Source organism: Ursus americanus, chromosome 33 (genome assembly GCF_024610735.1).
Source record: "Ursus americanus isolate L20-20 chromosome 33, mUrsAme1.1.p, whole genome shotgun sequence".
Lineage (NCBI taxonomy): Eukaryota > Metazoa > Chordata > Mammalia > Carnivora > Ursidae > Ursus > Ursus americanus.
Window position 1 is genome coordinate 12,131,857 of NC_142159.1, and position 18,454 is coordinate 12,150,310.

The 18,454-nt window shown below is 41.0% G+C and overlaps 1 protein-coding gene across 1 annotated transcript in view; it reads right to left on the reverse strand.

Annotated features, from left to right (window-relative positions):
- Positions 1 to 18,454, reverse strand: part of MACO1 (macoilin 1) — a 59,593-nt gene that overhangs the window by 20,753 nt on the left and 20,386 nt on the right. Inside the window, exons 4-6 of the mRNA XM_045782100.2 lie at positions 16,785 to 16,908; positions 15,245 to 15,423; positions 13,499 to 14,000 (exon numbers count right to left, since the gene is read on the reverse strand). Of these exons, the coding sequence (XP_045638056.1) occupies positions 13,499 to 14,000; positions 15,245 to 15,423; positions 16,785 to 16,908 (805 nt within the window). The remainder of the gene's footprint in view (positions 1 to 13,498; positions 14,001 to 15,244; positions 15,424 to 16,784; positions 16,909 to 18,454) is intronic.

The following is an 18,454-nucleotide window of genomic DNA, read 5'->3' on the forward strand; positions in this document are numbered from 1 at the left end:
CGGTGAGGCTTACACTAACCTAAAGCTGCTCCAGCATGTTCTACAGACCTCATCTTTGGAAACAGCGAAATGAAGTTGCCTCAGGTCTCACTGTGGTCACTACCATTGCTTACTAGGCACAAATATCAAAAACTAAGCAACAGCTTGATGATTACTAAGTAAAACCATATTACAAAGTACCTTACGTCTCTGCTCCCTAATCTGTCAAACACAAAAAGTAAACACAATCATTTTCATCAAGAATACAGCGAGGGAAAAGGAATCCCAGAGGCCTTCACATAACTGGTCATATAGGGAAACAGGGAAACTGACTTCTTAAAACCCTTCAAGAATAAAGCTGTGAGTGCTATGACTAGTATTTTTAATAAGGTCCTTCAAGAATGTGGTCAGATTTGATAGTTTATATCAAAAGTCTTTAAAATATTCATATCTGTTGATGTAGCATCCCACTCCCTGACATTCATTCAGGGAACTGGAGACACACACAAAGACTTATGTAACAGTGTGTTTGTTGCAGCATTATTTCTAATAAGAAAGAAATCAGAAACACTTAAACATTCAACAGAAGACTGGCTAATTGTATATTCATGTGTCTGACTAACATACAACCATTAAGAAACCATTAAGGAAGAGTATTTGACGACACAGGAGAATGCTCATGATAGTCAGTGAAAAAGACAAGTTATAAAACATTATACATAGTATGAGCTCCATTTGTAAAAAGAATATGTATGTATAAAGAGAAAAAAGACTGACAGGATATATATTAAGATAGTGGCTATCTCTTCTTGATCTTCAAAATTGGATGTCATCAACATGTAGAAATTACTTTTAACATTTTATTATTTTATTTATTTATTTATTTAAAGATTTTATTTATTTATTTGACAGAGAGAGACAGCCAGCGAGAGAGGGAACACAAGCAGGGGGAGAGGGAGAGGAAGAAGCAGGCTCCTAGCAGAGGAGCCTGATGTGGGGCTCGATCCCAGATCGCCAGGATCACGCCCTGAGCCGAAGGCAGACGCTTAACGACTGAGCCACCCAGGCACCCCAACATTTTATTATTTTAAAATTGGGAGGAAAGCTATTTTTTTTTTTAAAGATTTTATTTATTTATTTGACAGAGAGAGAGACAGCCAGCGAGAGAGGGAACACAAGCAGGGGGAGTGGGAGAGGAAGAAGCAGGCTCATAGCGGAGGAGCCTGATGTGGGGCCCGATCCCATAACGCCGGGATCACGCCCTGAGCCGAAGGCAGACGCTTAACCGCTGTGCCACCCAGGCGCCCCATGGGAGGAAAGTTATTTTAAAGGAGGAGGCTACAATGACATATCACCTCCCACCAGTCAGAATGGCTAAAATCAACAACACAAGAAACAACAGGTGTTGGCGAGGATATGGAGAAAGGGGAACCCTCTTGCACTGCTGGTGGGAATGCAAACTGGTGCAGCCACTCTGGAGAACAGTATGGAGGTTCCTCAAAAGTTAAAAATGGAACTATCTTCTGACCCAGCAATTGCACTACTAGGTATCTACTCAAAGAATAAAAAAATACGAATTCAAAGAGGTACATGCACCCTGATGTTTACAGCAGCATTATCTACAACAGCCAAATCACGGAAATGGCCCATGTGTCCATCGACCGATGAATGGATAAAGATGTGGTATACATATACAGAGAGAGACACATACACACAATGGAATATTACTGAGCCACAAAAAGAATGAAATCTGCAACCACATGGTTGGAGCTAGAGAGTATTATGCTAAGCAAAGTAAGCCAGAGAAAGACAAATACTATATGATTTCACTCATATGTGGAATTTAAGAAACAAAACAAATGAGAAAAGAGGGGGGGAATGAGAGAGGCAAACCAAGAATCAGACTCTTCGTTATAAGAGAACAAAGTGATGGTTACCAGAGGGAAGGGGTTGGGGGATGGGCTCAATAGGTGATGGGGATCAAGGGCTGCACTAGTCATGATGAGCACTGGGTCTTGTATGGATGTGTTGAATTGCTATATTGTATACCTGAAACTAATACTACACTGTATGTTAACTAACTGGAATTTAAATAAAAACTTAAAAAAAATAAAAGAGGAGGCTGTTAATCTGCTTTCCATGGCTTTTCAATGTTCACTGTTACTCTTAGATTTGCCCATGTCGGGGCACCTGGGTGGCGCAGTCCTTAAGCGTCTGCCTTTGGCTCAGGGCGTGATCCCAGCGTTCTGGGATCGAGCCCCACATCAGGCTCCTCTGCTAGGAGCCTGCTTCTTCCTCTCCTACTCCCCTGCTTGTGTTCTCTCTCTCGCTGACTGTCTGTCTCTGTCAAATAAATAAATAAAATCTTAAAAAAAAAAAAAAAGATTTGCCCATGTCATAGGTCAGTTTCAGAATAATCTGAAAGCCTTAGGGAAAGTCCAACTCTTTTACTTTATGAACTTTTTAGGTCACTCCAGAAAAGGGGGAATTTAACGTTCTGGAGTACAGAATGCCTCACTTCCTGAATCTACATCAACTACTTCCCATTCATCAGTTCCTATCAAAACAATAGTTTTTCTAAATCTAGACTCCTGAGCTATAATTTATTGCCCTGGTCTGGCTCCCTCTGGAAAGGGGAGAGCAGACATTGTTCTGACATCAGGCTTCACGGTATACACACATCATAAGGGATGGATGGGAGGTCAGATTCTAAACCATCTGGCCTGTGAAGTCTGAATAACCAGCATCCAGGTCCCAAATTTTGGTGTATTTTATGCTCCAAGAACACAGGAGAGGAACACCTTGGTGTGGAAGAAGTTACCAGTCCTAGGCACAGGAGGGCTAGGCAGCTCTTTGTACTGTATGGTTTGAGGAATACCAGAGACCCAAACTACCCTTCTCGTCACAAGGCTTGCTGTCCCTTCTCCTTCTAAGTGCTCTGAAAACCTCATAGTCAGGTGTGAGCATTCAACTAGATAGGGGGTGGTCTTTGAATGGGGTGGGGGTGCGGGGCCATCATCAACAGGTGCATGTTTTCCAGGAATGCCATGAACTGAAGAAATGGAGAAGGCAAAAAGGTCCCATTAATACCTGGAGGATTATGCTCAGCTTCATGGGATTTACCAGATATTTGCTAACATTAAAGTCCTTCCTTTAGAAGTCAAGTTTTGATTGGTGGGGCCAGGGGATGGGAGGGAACAAAATACAAGAACAACAGGAAGGGTCAGGTGCAGAGGTTCCAAACTGGTAAGTCAATCTGGCCCAGAAACATGTTTTGTTTGACCCTCCTTGACTTTATAACTGGGATATTTGACATAGATATCTATCTTTGGCATCTCTTCAGAATCTCAGAAGATTTAGCAACACTAGGCCTGCCATTCCCCATGGCGACGACTGGCCGTCCCACTGGAAGGGTATGCGCTCCCAGACTCCCAGGGGCCAGGCACAGAAGTGAATACAAATGATGGCACCCCTGGCCTGCCCCTCTCATGTCTGTGCCCTGTCTTGCTCCTACAGGTGTTAGTCTATAACACCAGCTCTAGGGTGGTGGGGGGTGTAATAAGGGCAAGAGTCTTTTCCAGTGCATTATTCTGTGTTTCATTTTCCAATTTGTTACAACACTCTACCAAGAGAGGTGAAATGAACCTTATGAAACAGAAGAGCTGTCATTCTTCCCATAAAAGAGAAACTAAAACTTGTTCTAGTCCTGAGAGTCCCGGCTGGCTAGGAAAAAGGTCTGAGACTTGCAAAGACTGAATGCCCACACTGGCTGTCAAAGGATTCAAACAGCTAGTTTCTAAATGATAGCGTGAGTAACATTTAAAGAATATAGTTCCTTTTCCTTGGAGTACCTCCCCTTCAGGGAATCCACCGCTAATCCCCTTAGCTGGAAATCTCAATTCACTATGTGCCAGCAGGGGTACTGACTCAGAATTTAACACAAAGTTTTATAGTAGTTCCTTCTAAATTCTAGGGAGGAAACTTTCCAATTATTTAACTAGAAAGCCCTGCTTTGTTAGAATAAACTCTTAGTACTCAACATAAAAATGTTTCTAATGTGGACTCCCTGCCCCAAGTAATTTGTGTTATTTCATAATATAGTTATCCATACAATGTAATTATCTTCTTTGATCACCTGAATATGAAGACATTAGGTAAACTGCTGGCTTAAATTCATTGATGCCTAGTTTCTCAAGAGCTACATGGTTTTCAAGTCACAAACTAGCCCTGTTTAAGTATAAAATTATCATGCTTCTATTACCACATTTATATCTCAAAATATTACAGTTTTAAATCATTGCAGTGGTTAAAATAAACTCGGAATCTATTGTGAATTAACATAAACAGAGCCAACCAAGTAAAACCTACAGGTGTCGTAAATATGGTGAGCATGGCAGAAATGGAAATAAATCATGTCTGCTCAGAGGCAACGCTACGCAAACATGAATTAAAAACATTTTCCACAGAGACAGAAAACAAACACGCTAAACATACTAAATAGAACTATGGCTCTACTACTTATTTTTTCCACTTAATAATTTCCAGATAATCTGATAGCAGCTGTATCCAACGTATGTAATTTAGTTAGAACCTCCCACTGTCCAGTTTCCATCACCTTCATTCTAAAATTTCAGCTAAGGGTGGGGGAATGGGATAGACCGGTGATGGGTGGTAAGGAGGGCACGTATTGCATGGTGCACTGGGTGTTATACGCAACTAATGAATCATCGAACTTTACATTGGAAACCGGGGATGTACTGTATGGTGACTAACATAATATAATAAAAAAATCAGAAAAAAAAATAAAAATAAATAAAAAAAATAAAATTTCAGCTAAGAATAACACCATCAGAGCTGAGTTACTCTGTGCACCTGCAGGAGCAGGGAGGCCTGCCCTGGCAGCCCCCACTCGCTGGGGCGGGTATCAAGCAAGTCATGCGGTAGCCGTAGTTTGTCGGCGCTGTGGTGTGCGGGTGGCACAGGCAGGGGGAACAGCCAGGGTAAAGCCCCAGAGCCCAGTCCCTGTCTCCCAAGGTCAGATTTTCTCCAGCACGCTATTTCTGACACACGGCAAACTGCATACAAATACAAAAGAGAACCACCAACCTCTAGCACCAGAAATGATACATACGCAGTCGACACCCTTTCTAACCTGGGGGATTTCCTTGGAGCAGAACCATGGGATCTGAGCTCCCTCTCCAGCTACCACAAAGACAAGGAGAATGGCCAGGGCTGCGGGTGGGGAGAGAGAGGGCAAGACTCACCAGGAGAGATGAATACGACAAGCAAACGGAGATTTCCTCCAAGTTCTTGGCCGAGGTGTGGATTGTGCCTAGATTCCCTGGCCCTGAAGCACAACCACCCCACTGCCAGAGCAAATGGCTTCTTTCTGAGCGCAGTTCCTCAGAGGAGTTTTCTCTCTTTGTCCCTTGTAACTTCCAGAAATTCTTGAACCTCCTGCACAGCCTTAGAAAATAGTATTGGGCGCCTGGGTGGCTCAGTCGGTTAAGTGTCGACTCTTGATTTTGGCTCAGGTCAGGATCGAAGGGTTGTGAGATCGAGCCCCATGTGGGGTTCTGAGCTCAGTGGGGAGCCTGCTTGAGATTCTCTCTCTGTCTCTGCCCTCCCAACCCCCACCCCATTCTCTCTAATAAAATACTCAGAGATAATAAAAAATAAATAATTTTTTTAAAAAGAGAAGAGTACCGACAGAGTACTAAATTTCAAAACTTCCTAGGAAATACCGAGGAAAGGGGCTTAGAGTGGAAAGTATTCTATTTTTTAGAAGTAAGACTGGTAACAACCCACTCAAGAGCAACAAATAGCGGGACACTGCACTTTGGTGCTTGGCCAGCTTGTCTAACCTCAGAAGCCTCTCTGAGCTGCACTGCAACTCAACTCCAAACTACACCGCACTGCACTTACTGAGGCTCATCTTTTTCTCCCTCTCTTTCTAATGCTAATTAGAATCTTTTTAAAGATTTCCCTGCACAAAGCTAATATTCATTCAATAAGTACTTATTGAGTATCTACTCTGTGTACCATGGCAGATAAGAGAAAAGGATGTCCCTGACCCCAGTGAGCTTACATTCTATTACGGATATAACAAGCCTGTGTAAAAATCCACACTGTAGAGCGACAGACAATGTAAGAAGCAAACATCCTCTATAATCAACTACAACTGACCATCTGGTATACACCATTTCAAATAATTTTCTGTGTACCTGAGAACGACATCCACCCATATTTTGTAATGGTCCCATAATAAATAATCTGTTTTGCTACTTCCTCCCCTTTAACAATCAATCTTGGAATCTTTCCATTACCTTCTTTTAAGATGGGTTTCCATCTTTTAAGAGAATCCTTTGTAACCTTTCCCATTCACACCACTGTGATTCCCCACTTAGGACTCTTCAGGACTTGAGGGAGGGCTGGAACAGTCCACAAAAATGCCATCTCCCCTAGGACACCTGTCCCAGGGACTGCTCATAGGCTCTACCTCCTGAATTGACTGCTCTGTCTTGTTTCTTCCCCATAGTCAGGTCTCAGCTTTGGCCTGTATTCTTGCTTTGTGTCTACAATCCTGGGTTTCATGCACTGAATCTCTTCCCCGCCTTCTGATGCCACTTGGCACCAGCAAGTTCCTTGCCCTTCCTTGCCCCTGGAGCTAGACGCCAGTCCCGCCCACTCCTAACCCTAAGATGGGCAAGTACCTGGATAGCTTCCTACAAGGGACAGGAAAGATGGATAGTTGAAAGAAGAACTGGTGTCTCTTTGTTCTTCTGGTGTATAGCATCTGCCCCTAATTTTCCTTGTTGCTTTGAAAAGCTTTTCTAAGATGACAAAATAGGAGTTTCTCGGATTCTCTCTTCACATAGGTCTTTTTTAGTTACTCACACCAAGTCATACTGAATCCACGGATTATTAAAAATCAGTATGCAAAAATATGGCCCTTTCTTTTCAAAGGATATATAATTTTTAGTTGTGCATAGACATCTTGAAATGTGGGGAAATGTAAAATAGGAAGTACTATATACACTGTCTCCTGTTGTCAGGGCACCTGGGTAGCTCAGTTGGTTAAGCCTCTGCCTTGGTCTCAGGTTGTGATCCCAGTCCTGGGATCGAGCCCCAAGTTGGGCTCCCTGCTTGGTGGGGAGTCTGCTTCTCACTCTGCCCCTCTCCCCCCCAGCTCCTGCTCTCTCTCTCTCTCTCTCAAATAAATAAATAAAATCTTTAAAAAACAAACAAATAAAAAACCGTCTTCTGTTGTTTTTCGCCAAAGAGCAAGACCATGCTAAGGAGGCTTATGTAAGTCAGAGGTTATACAATAATCTCAAATGATAGTATTTGGAAGATAAGATTAAATTCAGAAATACAAAAGACTGTGAACTGCTAGTCAAACCACATTTGGGCAATCTGTGCCACCAGCAAGTCCAGTCAAAGGGGAAAGCTGGCTGTTTTTAGCTTTGGCTACTTTCATCCCCCCGTTTTTAAGAGAAAACTAAAATCATAAATACAAATACAGGTTTATTTGGACTAGAAAGTGGAATGGAGAGCAATGACATTCTGCTCACCCACCAGCTTAAACCAGAAAGAGAGGAGTCACAAACACATGACAGCCTGCTAAAACACAATACTAATCGATATACTCATTGACGGACTAAAACATTATATAGCCTATTTAATAAAATATGTTGTCATTAATCTATATGCTCCAAAAAGAATTCTCTAAGATCCAGATCTGGAAATATAAGTTAGTCCCTGGGCATGAATGTTCAACACTCCTCAGTATAAGTGAATGAGTTAGAATTTCTTAAAGTGCTTCTCTATCCCTGCCCTCTCCTCCTTTCCCTCTGAGGCAGGGCCACTACCTGCTTGGGGATTATCTGAAAAATCCTGATAAACATTTTCTCCTCTATCCGCCCCCCCCCCGATTTCAAGTCTCCAAATAAGCAAAATTATATGAACAAATTAAGGTATAAGTGACTACGTTTTCCTGTGCTTAAAATAACCAAATAGATTTAGAGGAATGAAAGAGTGAGTATTCAATATAGTACAGCTTTCCCCAGACTTCCATGTTTCCCTGAAGAGAGGGCTCCCCCAGCTCCCTTGCTTCAAACTTTCTCCAGAACTTCCTCTCGTGGCAATGCCCAAACCCCAGAATCCCAGCCCTTCCAAGCTGCCACTGGTGGCCTCTCCTCAGGGTAAGGTGAGGGTTAGCTACTTCCCCGGTCTCCAGTTCAGGTCTGCAGGTGACAAGTTAAGCCTACTTCAGAATTATTCCTCCCGAAAGGGCAAATTCCATGCTGGGTGGTTTTGGGCTGTCTGAACCAGAGTAACTCCCAAGCTAGCCCTAACCAGAACTGAATTCTCAGAGACCCTGTAAGCTTTCAAGGGTATGAGTGGATGGTCCCTTTACGTTCAGAGATTAAGTATGCCCTGTATCTTTAGGCAAGAGCAAGAATTTTAAAAACACTTAGAACAGCATCTCTCTATGAAAAAGGAAATGAATGAATTCTGAATAATTCATGAATTAATAATAAATGAATTCTGAAGTTCTAAGCATTTCTTCCATAGATTTGAGCCATGAGAGCTTAAAATGCAGGTCTGGTGCCAATCCTTGAGCCAGCTTTAAGTGTATGTACATTTAAAACAAATAAAAACACAAGAACAAAAATATAAAGTAGAAAAATAAAGCAGGTTGATAAACCTTTTTAAAGCAGCGTGGTTAGAACAAAAAAGGCACAAGTCAAGAAACTTCGGTCTGGTCCTGGCACTGCTACTGTAGCTTGGTCACCTAGACTAGCCATTTAATCTTCCAGGGCTCATTTATTTCACTGATAAACAGACAAGGGTGGGAAGGCTGGTCGAGATGCCTCTGATAACTCTTCCAGCTCCAAAAAAAAAAAAAATCACCATTCTATATTCTACTCAGTTTTGTTAAATGCATCTCTGCTCTGCAAACTGTGGATACTTTTCCTTCGTGAATCTTCATACCAGATGCTATTTAACTATATTAAAGTCAAAGGTGATCTCTCATTAAGAACAAGCACTAAAAATAAAAAGATGAATCTTCTGTCTTGGGTACAAAAAAAAAAGAGAGACTAGGAAAGAACCAAGAAGAGACTTTTGTTTCAAGATTTCTAAAGAATATGGATTACTTTACATCTTGTAGTCAGTTTTAAACTCCCTTCCTTGACCAGGACACTGAAACAAGTAACAATCAGCAGAAGAGCCCCTCCAATCTTGGGCTGTATTTGAGAGGGAGCTTCGTGCCAAGTGCACAGGGAACCGCCGCCTCGTGTGCTTGCAGGCCCTGAAACTGCGGGAAAGCGGCTCAGATGTCACCCTGACCTGCCCAATCTTGGAGTGATGGCTGAGGAACTGCCATGGAATATTCCACATCAAGGGAAAAAGAGAGTGAGGCTAAGTTGGCAAAATGATTTAGATATAATTCTTTTTAAGATTTTCTTTCTTTTAGAGAGAGAGAGAGAGAGAGAGAGCGCGCAGGCGAGGAGGGGCTGAGGGGGAGGGAGAAAGAATCAAAGGAGACTCCGCAATGAGCAATGAGCGCGGAGCAGGGCACCGGGCTCGGGTTGGATCCCAAGACCGCTGCGAATCACGACCTGAGCCGAAACGAAGAGTCAGACACTTAACCAATTGCACCACTCACGCGGCCCTCAATATAACTGAAGTGAAAAAAGCTGGATACAAAAACTACACAAATGCTATGGCCACAGCTATATACGTTTAGTTGATGAAAAGAACAAACAACAAAATTTTAATAGTGATTCGTGTCACGTGGTGGGACTATTCCCCCTTTTCTCTGCCTAAATTTTCTGTAATTTTTTTTGACATTTAAAGTGTTTAAAAATTGACCACTGAAGAAAAAATGTAAGCAAATCTCATTCTAATTCACATTATTCCCAGCACTTAGTAAAATAATTGATCTTCCTCGTTACTTTTTCTGTTTTTAGCTAGAATTTTTCTCAGGTCAGAATTAAAAATATTTTGGCTACCCACATTACACACCTGTTTCTAAATATCTTGGGTAAAGAGCTCAAAAATCAAGCTGGCAGAAATCAGGTCATTCTGTAAGATGTATTTTTCAAACGAAAAGAGGACTTGGGACTGGCTTTCACGAGTTCCCAAACTCTTCTGGGGCAGGATCCTGCGGGCAGCACTTATTCCAAGTTCCCACCTCCCCCCGCCGTCCTTAACCTTAGCAAGCTATCGGCGTCCTTTTTCTCTATAGGCTAGACAGTTAATATCTTCGCCTTTATCGGCCATGCAGCCTGTCCCCGCTGTTCAACTGCCACTGCAGCACAGAAGCAGCCACAGATGTGGGGCGCCTGGGAGGCTCAGTCAGGTAAACCTCCAACTCCCGGTTTCGGCTCAGGTCATGATCTCAGGGTTGTGAGATCCAGCCCCACTTCGGCCTCAGAGCTCAGTGGGGAGTCCACATGAGATTCTCTCTCTCCCTCGCCCACTGCCCCTCCCCCCTTGCCCCGCATGCACATGTGCTCTCTAATAAATAAATAAATAAATCTTAAAAAAAAAAGGCGGTCACAGACGCTACATAAATGAATGAACGTGGCTGTGTTCCACTAAAACTATTTTTTACAAAAACAGGCAGTAGGCCAGATGTGGCCTGTGTGCAGTCATTTGCCAACCTGTGGTCTACAGCACACTGGAGAGCATCCACGGGGCTCGGAGGGATGGAGAAAAGACCTGAAGGACTGCTTGCTCCTTGTAAGGAATGGCTGTCAAACCTTTTCACAGCCACACCGATTTACAAGAATTCTACCTGAAAGTGGTACTGATGAATTCTTCCCCCAGAAGTCACAGAATTGGTTCCTCAAATATAGCAGCTCTCAACCACGATACCTACAGAATGATACCTATAGAATGTTTTGCAATTAATTAACTATTAATAATACAGTACTGGTTTTTCAAATGATTTTTTAAAAAAAACATTTATAAAACAGGAAGCATTAGATCAGTCTTCTCCCAACAGCCAGCCTGGCTCATACACAATCCTGGGTGTGTCTGCAGTAGCAAAGGGCTCGCATACACACTGTCAGCCCTCGAACGCCTGCATCAGAAGGAGCCTTACCAGGCGCTGCATCCAGCCCCTCTCCATCTTAAGATAACAACCCCATTCTCAAGCTAACAACTCGAACATGTCAGGTTTGGACCAGTTACAGTCTTACAAATATCCATCAAAACATACATGAAGTCAAACAAGAGGAAACGCGAGATAGCCAAGAAGGGCGAGAGGAAATGTGATAAGGCCTCCTACAACCAAGCTGAATAATTTGCTCACATACTCTTCTTTTTATAAACTTCCATTGTCGTTCATCTTAGAAAAACTGGAAAATGCATGAATGTAAAAAGAAAAATTAAAGCCCCAATACTATCATGAGGTAATAACTATTGTTATCATTTTAGTTCCTTTCACTCTAAATTATTTTTCTGTGTCTATTAGGAAAAAAAAAGATGTTGATAAAATTGCTTTCTCCTTTCTTCATTATTATGTCATGAGCCCTTCCCTATATTGTTTAATATTATGGTTCAAAAATGTGACTTTGTAATGTCTATATTAAAAGTCCATCAAATGGATGGACCATATTTTATTTAAACTTCTCCCCTGTTGTCAGATATTTATATCATCTCCTTATTTTTTAGAATACGTTAGAAGTTGAAAATAATTCTATGGAAGCTTATAAAACTACTTAAATATAATATTTTCTACTTATGTATTTGACAACAGGTAGTCCCTAAAACAGAATTACTATCTTGGGCCTTCCAGATCAAGGCACATCAGAGTACACGTTAGTGACCACAGGAAGAGGCATACAACCCAGGATGAGACGTGGGGGCACTGGACCCACGCACAGGAGAACTGGCCATCTGAGTCCCTGAACTTCTTTACTAAAGGCAGATTAGGTGGTAGAGGCAATCAACATTGTAACTGTGGCCCACGTGAGATGCCGTCATAAGACTGAGCCTCGTCTGCTCTCTCTGAAATAACCAACAGAGGAAAATTGTTTTGCCTTGACTGTTATTATTAAAACTGTGTAGGAGAAAGGATATTAAAAAGCTTGGGGCACATGTTTTGTTTACAGCATATAGTAAATTTGTGGGACATTTCCTTTGAAATAGAAGGTCAACTAATTGGTCTTTCTCCTGTGGGTACCTGGAGGAGGGTTCTCTGCTGAGCGTTTTCTCTGCAGGGCATCATGGACAGAATGTCATAATGGACAGATGTGGATGCCAGCCTGGCAGCTTCTAAAAGTGGCCAGGGGCTCTGAAACCTCTAGAGCCTTTAGTGGTAGAACCCAAGCATGTTTCCCTTAATCTAGCTGCCAGCCAGAAAATTAAGACAAATTAATAATCTAGTTCATATAATTTATAATGCTAGAAACCTTCCCTCCTAGAATAAATCGCTCTGAATTAAGCCAAAGGAAGGGGGATATAAGCTAACTTAGCGGAGGGAGGGAGTTACAACTGTCCTCTTGAGTTACAGAGAAAAAAAGCTCCAGTTCAGATCCCAGTTTCCAAATTGAAAGATCCAAGGTAAGATGAACATATGTGTATTTTAGAAAATATAAAAAAAAAAAAACAGAAAAATTAAGGCTGAGCTAGTTAAGGTAATCCAACAATGTTTTTCTTTTACCTAAAGATGGGAAAAGGAAGCTTTCTGATTAAAATTTAAGTCTAACGTTGTATTTACCTATGAGATTTTTAGAAATTACTTTTCAAACCTAATTTTCCCAGAGTTATCTGGGGCCTAATTCACATTTTTAGTGGAATAACAAAAAAAAGCACAAGGTGGTAAGGACAACTTTCTCCACACCCAGTGCACCCCACCTTTTGTAACTTTCTGACAAAGAGCTGTGCACGAACAGGACATGGACTCTTTGCTCTGTGTCTATGCCATAAGAACTTTGGATATGCAAACAGAAAAGGACCAGGATGGGGCGCCTGGGTGGCTCAGTCGTTAAGCGTCTGCCTTCAGCTCAGGTCATGATCCCAGCATTCTGGGATTGAGCCCTGCATCGGGCTCCCTGCTCAGCGGGAAGCCTGCTTCTCCCTCTCCCACTCCCCCTGCTTGTGTTCCCTCTCTCGCTGCCTCTCTCTCTGTCAAATAAATAAATAAAATCTTTAAAAAAAATAAAAGAAAAAAGAAAAAAAGAAAAGCACCAGGACTACAGGTATGTCTCTCAACACCACAGGAAGAATCAAGTTACATGGAAATTGGTCAAACGTGCAAAGATACCACTGTCACCTCTTACTCCGGACACTGGAAAGAGCTGGAGTCAATGGTTCAGGACAATGGCACCAGGGAGCCAACCAAGCCACATGAGATAAACACTAAAATGCCAAATCCCACAGAGTTCATAGTCACAGTATCTGATCACAAACAAGGCCCACAGGCCCATATGGAAGTGTCTGTTTTTCAAGACCTAAGTCAGCTTTACTGGAAAGTGGTGGTGAGGACACAGCACGCACTTACCTTACCAGTGCATCTGGTTTGCTTAGCTGGTTATTAGGAATACAGTTTTCCATTAAGTCCTTGTGTGTACTTGGGCTCTTGCTCGTGCATTTTTGCTTCTTCTCGTTTTTACTAGATGAGGAAGGAATGCTCCCATTTGTGGCGCTATGACTGCGAGGTGAGGAGTTCACAACTCCACTGGCGTTTTTGTAATTTTTTGAGGAAGCAGTGCATGAGTCCTCTTTCAAGAGATTTTCTGTACTTCCCACAAGATCATTATTTAATCTTTTACTATTGATATGGTTTTCCATATACTCAATTTCTTGTATTTTCGAGTCTACAGGTTGTAGAATATTGTTGTTATTTATTCCAAGGTTGTGTTTTTTGGCATCCTTGTCCTTTTCTTTCCCTTTTTCTCGGTATTCTATCTCTGGCAAAGTTGTGGAGAGTTTTTTGTTGGCTGGGATACCTCCGTTGTGGTGTATAAGGATCGAGGAATCCATATCAGGCAATCCTTTGGCTGCTACAATACCAAAAACAAACCAACAAACAAAAAAACCCACACCGGAATATTTAGTTGTATAAAAACACAGCACAGATCGATTCAACAGACTGCATTATCTATGCTTAGAAACTCACTATATCAATTTGCAAACTCACTGAGAAGCAAAAACCACACCAACATCATGCTAACTTCAAGAAGCAAATCCAGGTAAATTTGAGAAGCTGCACATTTAGAAAATCACCACCATTTATAAGCACCAAGCCTATAGTTTTGGCCTTGAAAAGAAGATGAGGATTTTATAATTAAATCATACTTATCAGTCAAATCAAATGTGTCTATCGCTGGGATAAAGAGGACACAGGCAGGTCAGACTCTTAAGAGGCCATTTAAGAGACGCTAACCAAACTGTTAATAACTTTACTGAAAAGACAGCGATTAAATGAAACAAAATAGGAGGTGTGATGTTAGGATATAGGGCATTATCCTTTTCTTGACTCTAGCATTAAGGTAAGAAATCTGTGTCATTTACTAGACCACTCAAAAAGAATTTCCTATATGAGGTCTGCACATTTCAGTGTGTCCAAGTCTACTTGAAGAGAGATTTTTTGCACCATACCAGAGAATAAGATTTTGGTATATTATCAACTAAAAACATGACTCCAAACTTCCAACTCTCAAACCAAAGAAAACTGATACTGCTGTCAATTCATCTCCTGAATTGGATATATGCTCATTAGAGAGATCCTGTTAGAAAAAGTTCACTTGAAGATCTACATTGCATTATATGAGCTATTTAGAATGGGACCTGGACCCACCAGGTCTATTCAGGAGAATTTTAACTTATAAAACAATTGTTTCTGTCTACCTCTCGATCTTGCTTATACTTTGGTTCTTGGCTTGCCTCAATTACAAACTCACAGAGTTATATATCCTTGCTACTGAGAATAAACATTTTAAAATATTTATAACAGATAAAATATTGAAAAATAAAATAAGCTATAAAAATAAGATATATAAAAATAATAAAATAAAATAAACGCAGTAAAAGCACATGGTCTTCAGACACCAGGTAGAAAACCCCCACACCCTGTATTTCATGACCAAACAAAGCAATGGCCCTGAAAGGGAACACCAGAAAACAGGAAAATCCTTGGTCATTTTCCAAAGTCCTACCAACTCTGCCAGCGGAAAAAAAAAGTCTACTGATAGACAAAATTATGACTAATCTACTGAGCCAACACAACTTCAGGGTAAAGACCTACCTTCCTCGGCCTCTTTTTCTTGCTTCTGCAGCATCTGCTGCTCTGGCGGGAGAGCTTGCTGAAGAAGCTGCATGTAAAATTCGTTCTCTTTTTGCACTTCCTTCTGCTTCCTTAACCGCATTTTGTAGCTTACATAACTTTTGAAGCCAAAGCCCAAAGTCACCACAGGGTACCCAATACTAGAAAGAAGAAAATCTAGCCAGTAATTGCCAGTAAAAAACAAACACACGCATCGAGCCCATGAGGTCACCTCGGACTGAAATTAAGAAAGAAATTCTAGCTGATGATGGTATTAGAGCGCTTAGTAAACACAGAAATATATGTGATGTCTGCTGTGGAAATGAGAGGCAGCCGGCACACAGAACACACCCTCAGGGAGCAGCAGGACTGCTAGGCCACAGAGGCTGCCCACCACACTCTGGCATTCTTCAAACCAACTCAAGAACTTAACCCAGTGACTGCTGGATATAGTGGCTACTGTCTCTGATTAACACCGAACTCCCCTGTGCATTTCTAGAACTTGGGCATCTGTATGCTTTTAAGAACTAACAGGGTGGAGATTTTATGAGTGGGCATAAGTAAACATCGTAAGTGTTAGAAAATCAAAAGGGACACATATTCATTTTTAATACCACAGCCAGGGTGAAATCCAGGTGACTACTTTATTCTTGCTGCCTGAGGGGTATTTTCAAGCAGCTGCTCCTGAAAAATCAGTTCATAAATACTCTGTCATACATAAATTCAAGAATCATTTAGGTAAGTATTGACATTACCAGTGCCAATATTTGTTTTGTACTACCAAGTTAAACCAGCTGCACTTATAACTCTAACTTCTGGAACAAAAAGTTGAAATATTTTCATTCAACTCATCAATCTGTCTAATATCATTTCAAAGCCTCTGCACTGTCAAAACTCATATTAAGCTTCATTAATATTCAAACTACAAATTATAATTAGTCTAAATGTGATCTCACTAGATATTTAAGTGACAAGTTTTATTGACCAAGTTTATTTAATTCACTTGCTTGTGAAAAGACTTTAAAACATTGGAAACTGTATCTTTTTAGTTGATCGCTGTTTATTTTGGTTTCTGTCATAAATATTAGCAAAAATTAAGTCAGTTCATTTAAGCTTTAAGAAACAGCCATACATTTCATCTAAGCATTTTAGAATCATTATCTGATTATAATAAAAATAGATAACATTTATCAGACACCTTTGTGCTTGAAATTAAGTTAAATAGTTCACATATATCCCTCATTTCATCTTTCCCATGACCCACAAGACAGGTCCCTAAAACAAGGGTGGGAGAGCTAAGGTTCAGAGGGTGACACGTCCAGGGCAACAATGCTGTTAGGGGAAAGAGCCAGGGTTCAAACACTCATCTGCCTGAACAGAGGGCTCAAGCTCTTCACCACTATGTTATGTTGTCTTCCGGGTTCGTGTAAAATCTCTAAGAACAAAATTTCTAATTGGACTTACCATTCTACACTGAACACACTGAACTGAATTATAGGTTAAGAATACACGTAATACTCACCAGTGCGCAGCAAATGGACGACAAAGGTCTACATGAAAATTTTTGAGATCTTTAAATCTAATTGCTGCTTCAATATAAACAAAGAGTATCCAGAGGGACACTGTGGGCAAACACACTCCCCTTTCTGTGGGAAAGCAGCAGAGAGACAAGCATCAGTGATACATTAAACCAACATAACAGATGGGTTGTCTGGGAGACTAGTTCAACTACAGTAACTTTCTTTTTATTTTTTTTTTGAGTACAGTTGACACACAACGTTACATTCGTTTCATGTGTACAACATAGTGATTCAACTTCCCTATATGTTATGCTGTGCTCACCACAGTGTAGTTACCATCTGTCACCACACAACCCTATTACAATATCACTGGCTGTATTCCCTATGCCGCGCCTTTTACTCCTGTGACTTACTCACTCCATAACTGGAATCCTGTAGCTCCCACTCCCCTTCACCCATTTTGCCCCTCCCCCTATGCTCCTTCCCTCTGGCAACCATCACTTTGTTATCTCAACTACAGTAACTTTCACGAAGGCTTTCAAACTAGTTAAAAAGCAATATGATCCAGGGGCACGTGGGTGGCTCAGGCGGTTAAGCGTCCAACTCTTGATTTTGTCTCAGGTAATGATCTCAGGGCTGTGAGATCAAACCCCATGTCGGGCTCTGTGCTGAGCAGAGAGAGTCTGACTGAGATTTTCTCTCCCTATTCCTCTACCCGCCTCTACTCACTACCCGTACTCTAACTCACATTCTCTCTCTCTCTAAAAATAAATAAATATAACTTAAAAAAAAAAAAGGAATATAATCCAAACTGAAAGCTTTTATATGACAAAAGATACAATGGAATCACAGATAAAAATAAAAGAAACATTTTGGCAAAAAATATTTACAATATGTAAAAGAAAGGAGTCACAGCCCTATCATACAAAGAGCTCCCACAAATCAATAAAAAGGCAACTGAAGAAAAGAATTTGCAAGTTATAAAAGAAAAATATAGATGGCTAAAAAACATATGAAAAGATGTTCAACTTCACCACTGACTAGGGAGATACAAATGTTTCAAAAATGAGATTCCATTTTTTTTAACCTGCCAGATAAGCAAAAATTTAAAAGACAGGTAATATAGGGAGGGTAAGGCAAAGGGTATCATTCTCATACTTGGCAGAAATATAAATCGGGGCAACATTTTTAGAAGGCAGTTTGTCAGTATAAATTTAAAATATACATTTGACCCAGAAATTCCAAATTCCAGGAATATGCCCTATAGAAATAAAAGCCCTGGAATAAATGTATAAGAATATTCACTGTATTATTATTTGCAATAGCAAAAATGTAGAATCATTTTAAATGTGTATCAATAGAGAACTATTTATGATGAATCTGTATAATGAAATATGATGCAGCTTTTCAAAAGAATGATCTGTACTAACATTATATGTTAAAAAAAATTCTGAAGAATGAGTTAATACACAAAGAAATGTTTCTAACACTAAGTTCTGTCCTACAATTTTTTTTAAAGATTTTATTTATCCATTTGAGAGAGACAGAGAGAGCACGAGCAGGGGGAGAGGCAGAGGGAGAGGGAGAAGCAGACTCCCCACTGAGCTGGGAGCCAGCTGGAGGGACAGACGAGGGGCTCAATCCCAAGACCTGGAGATCCTGACCTGAGCCA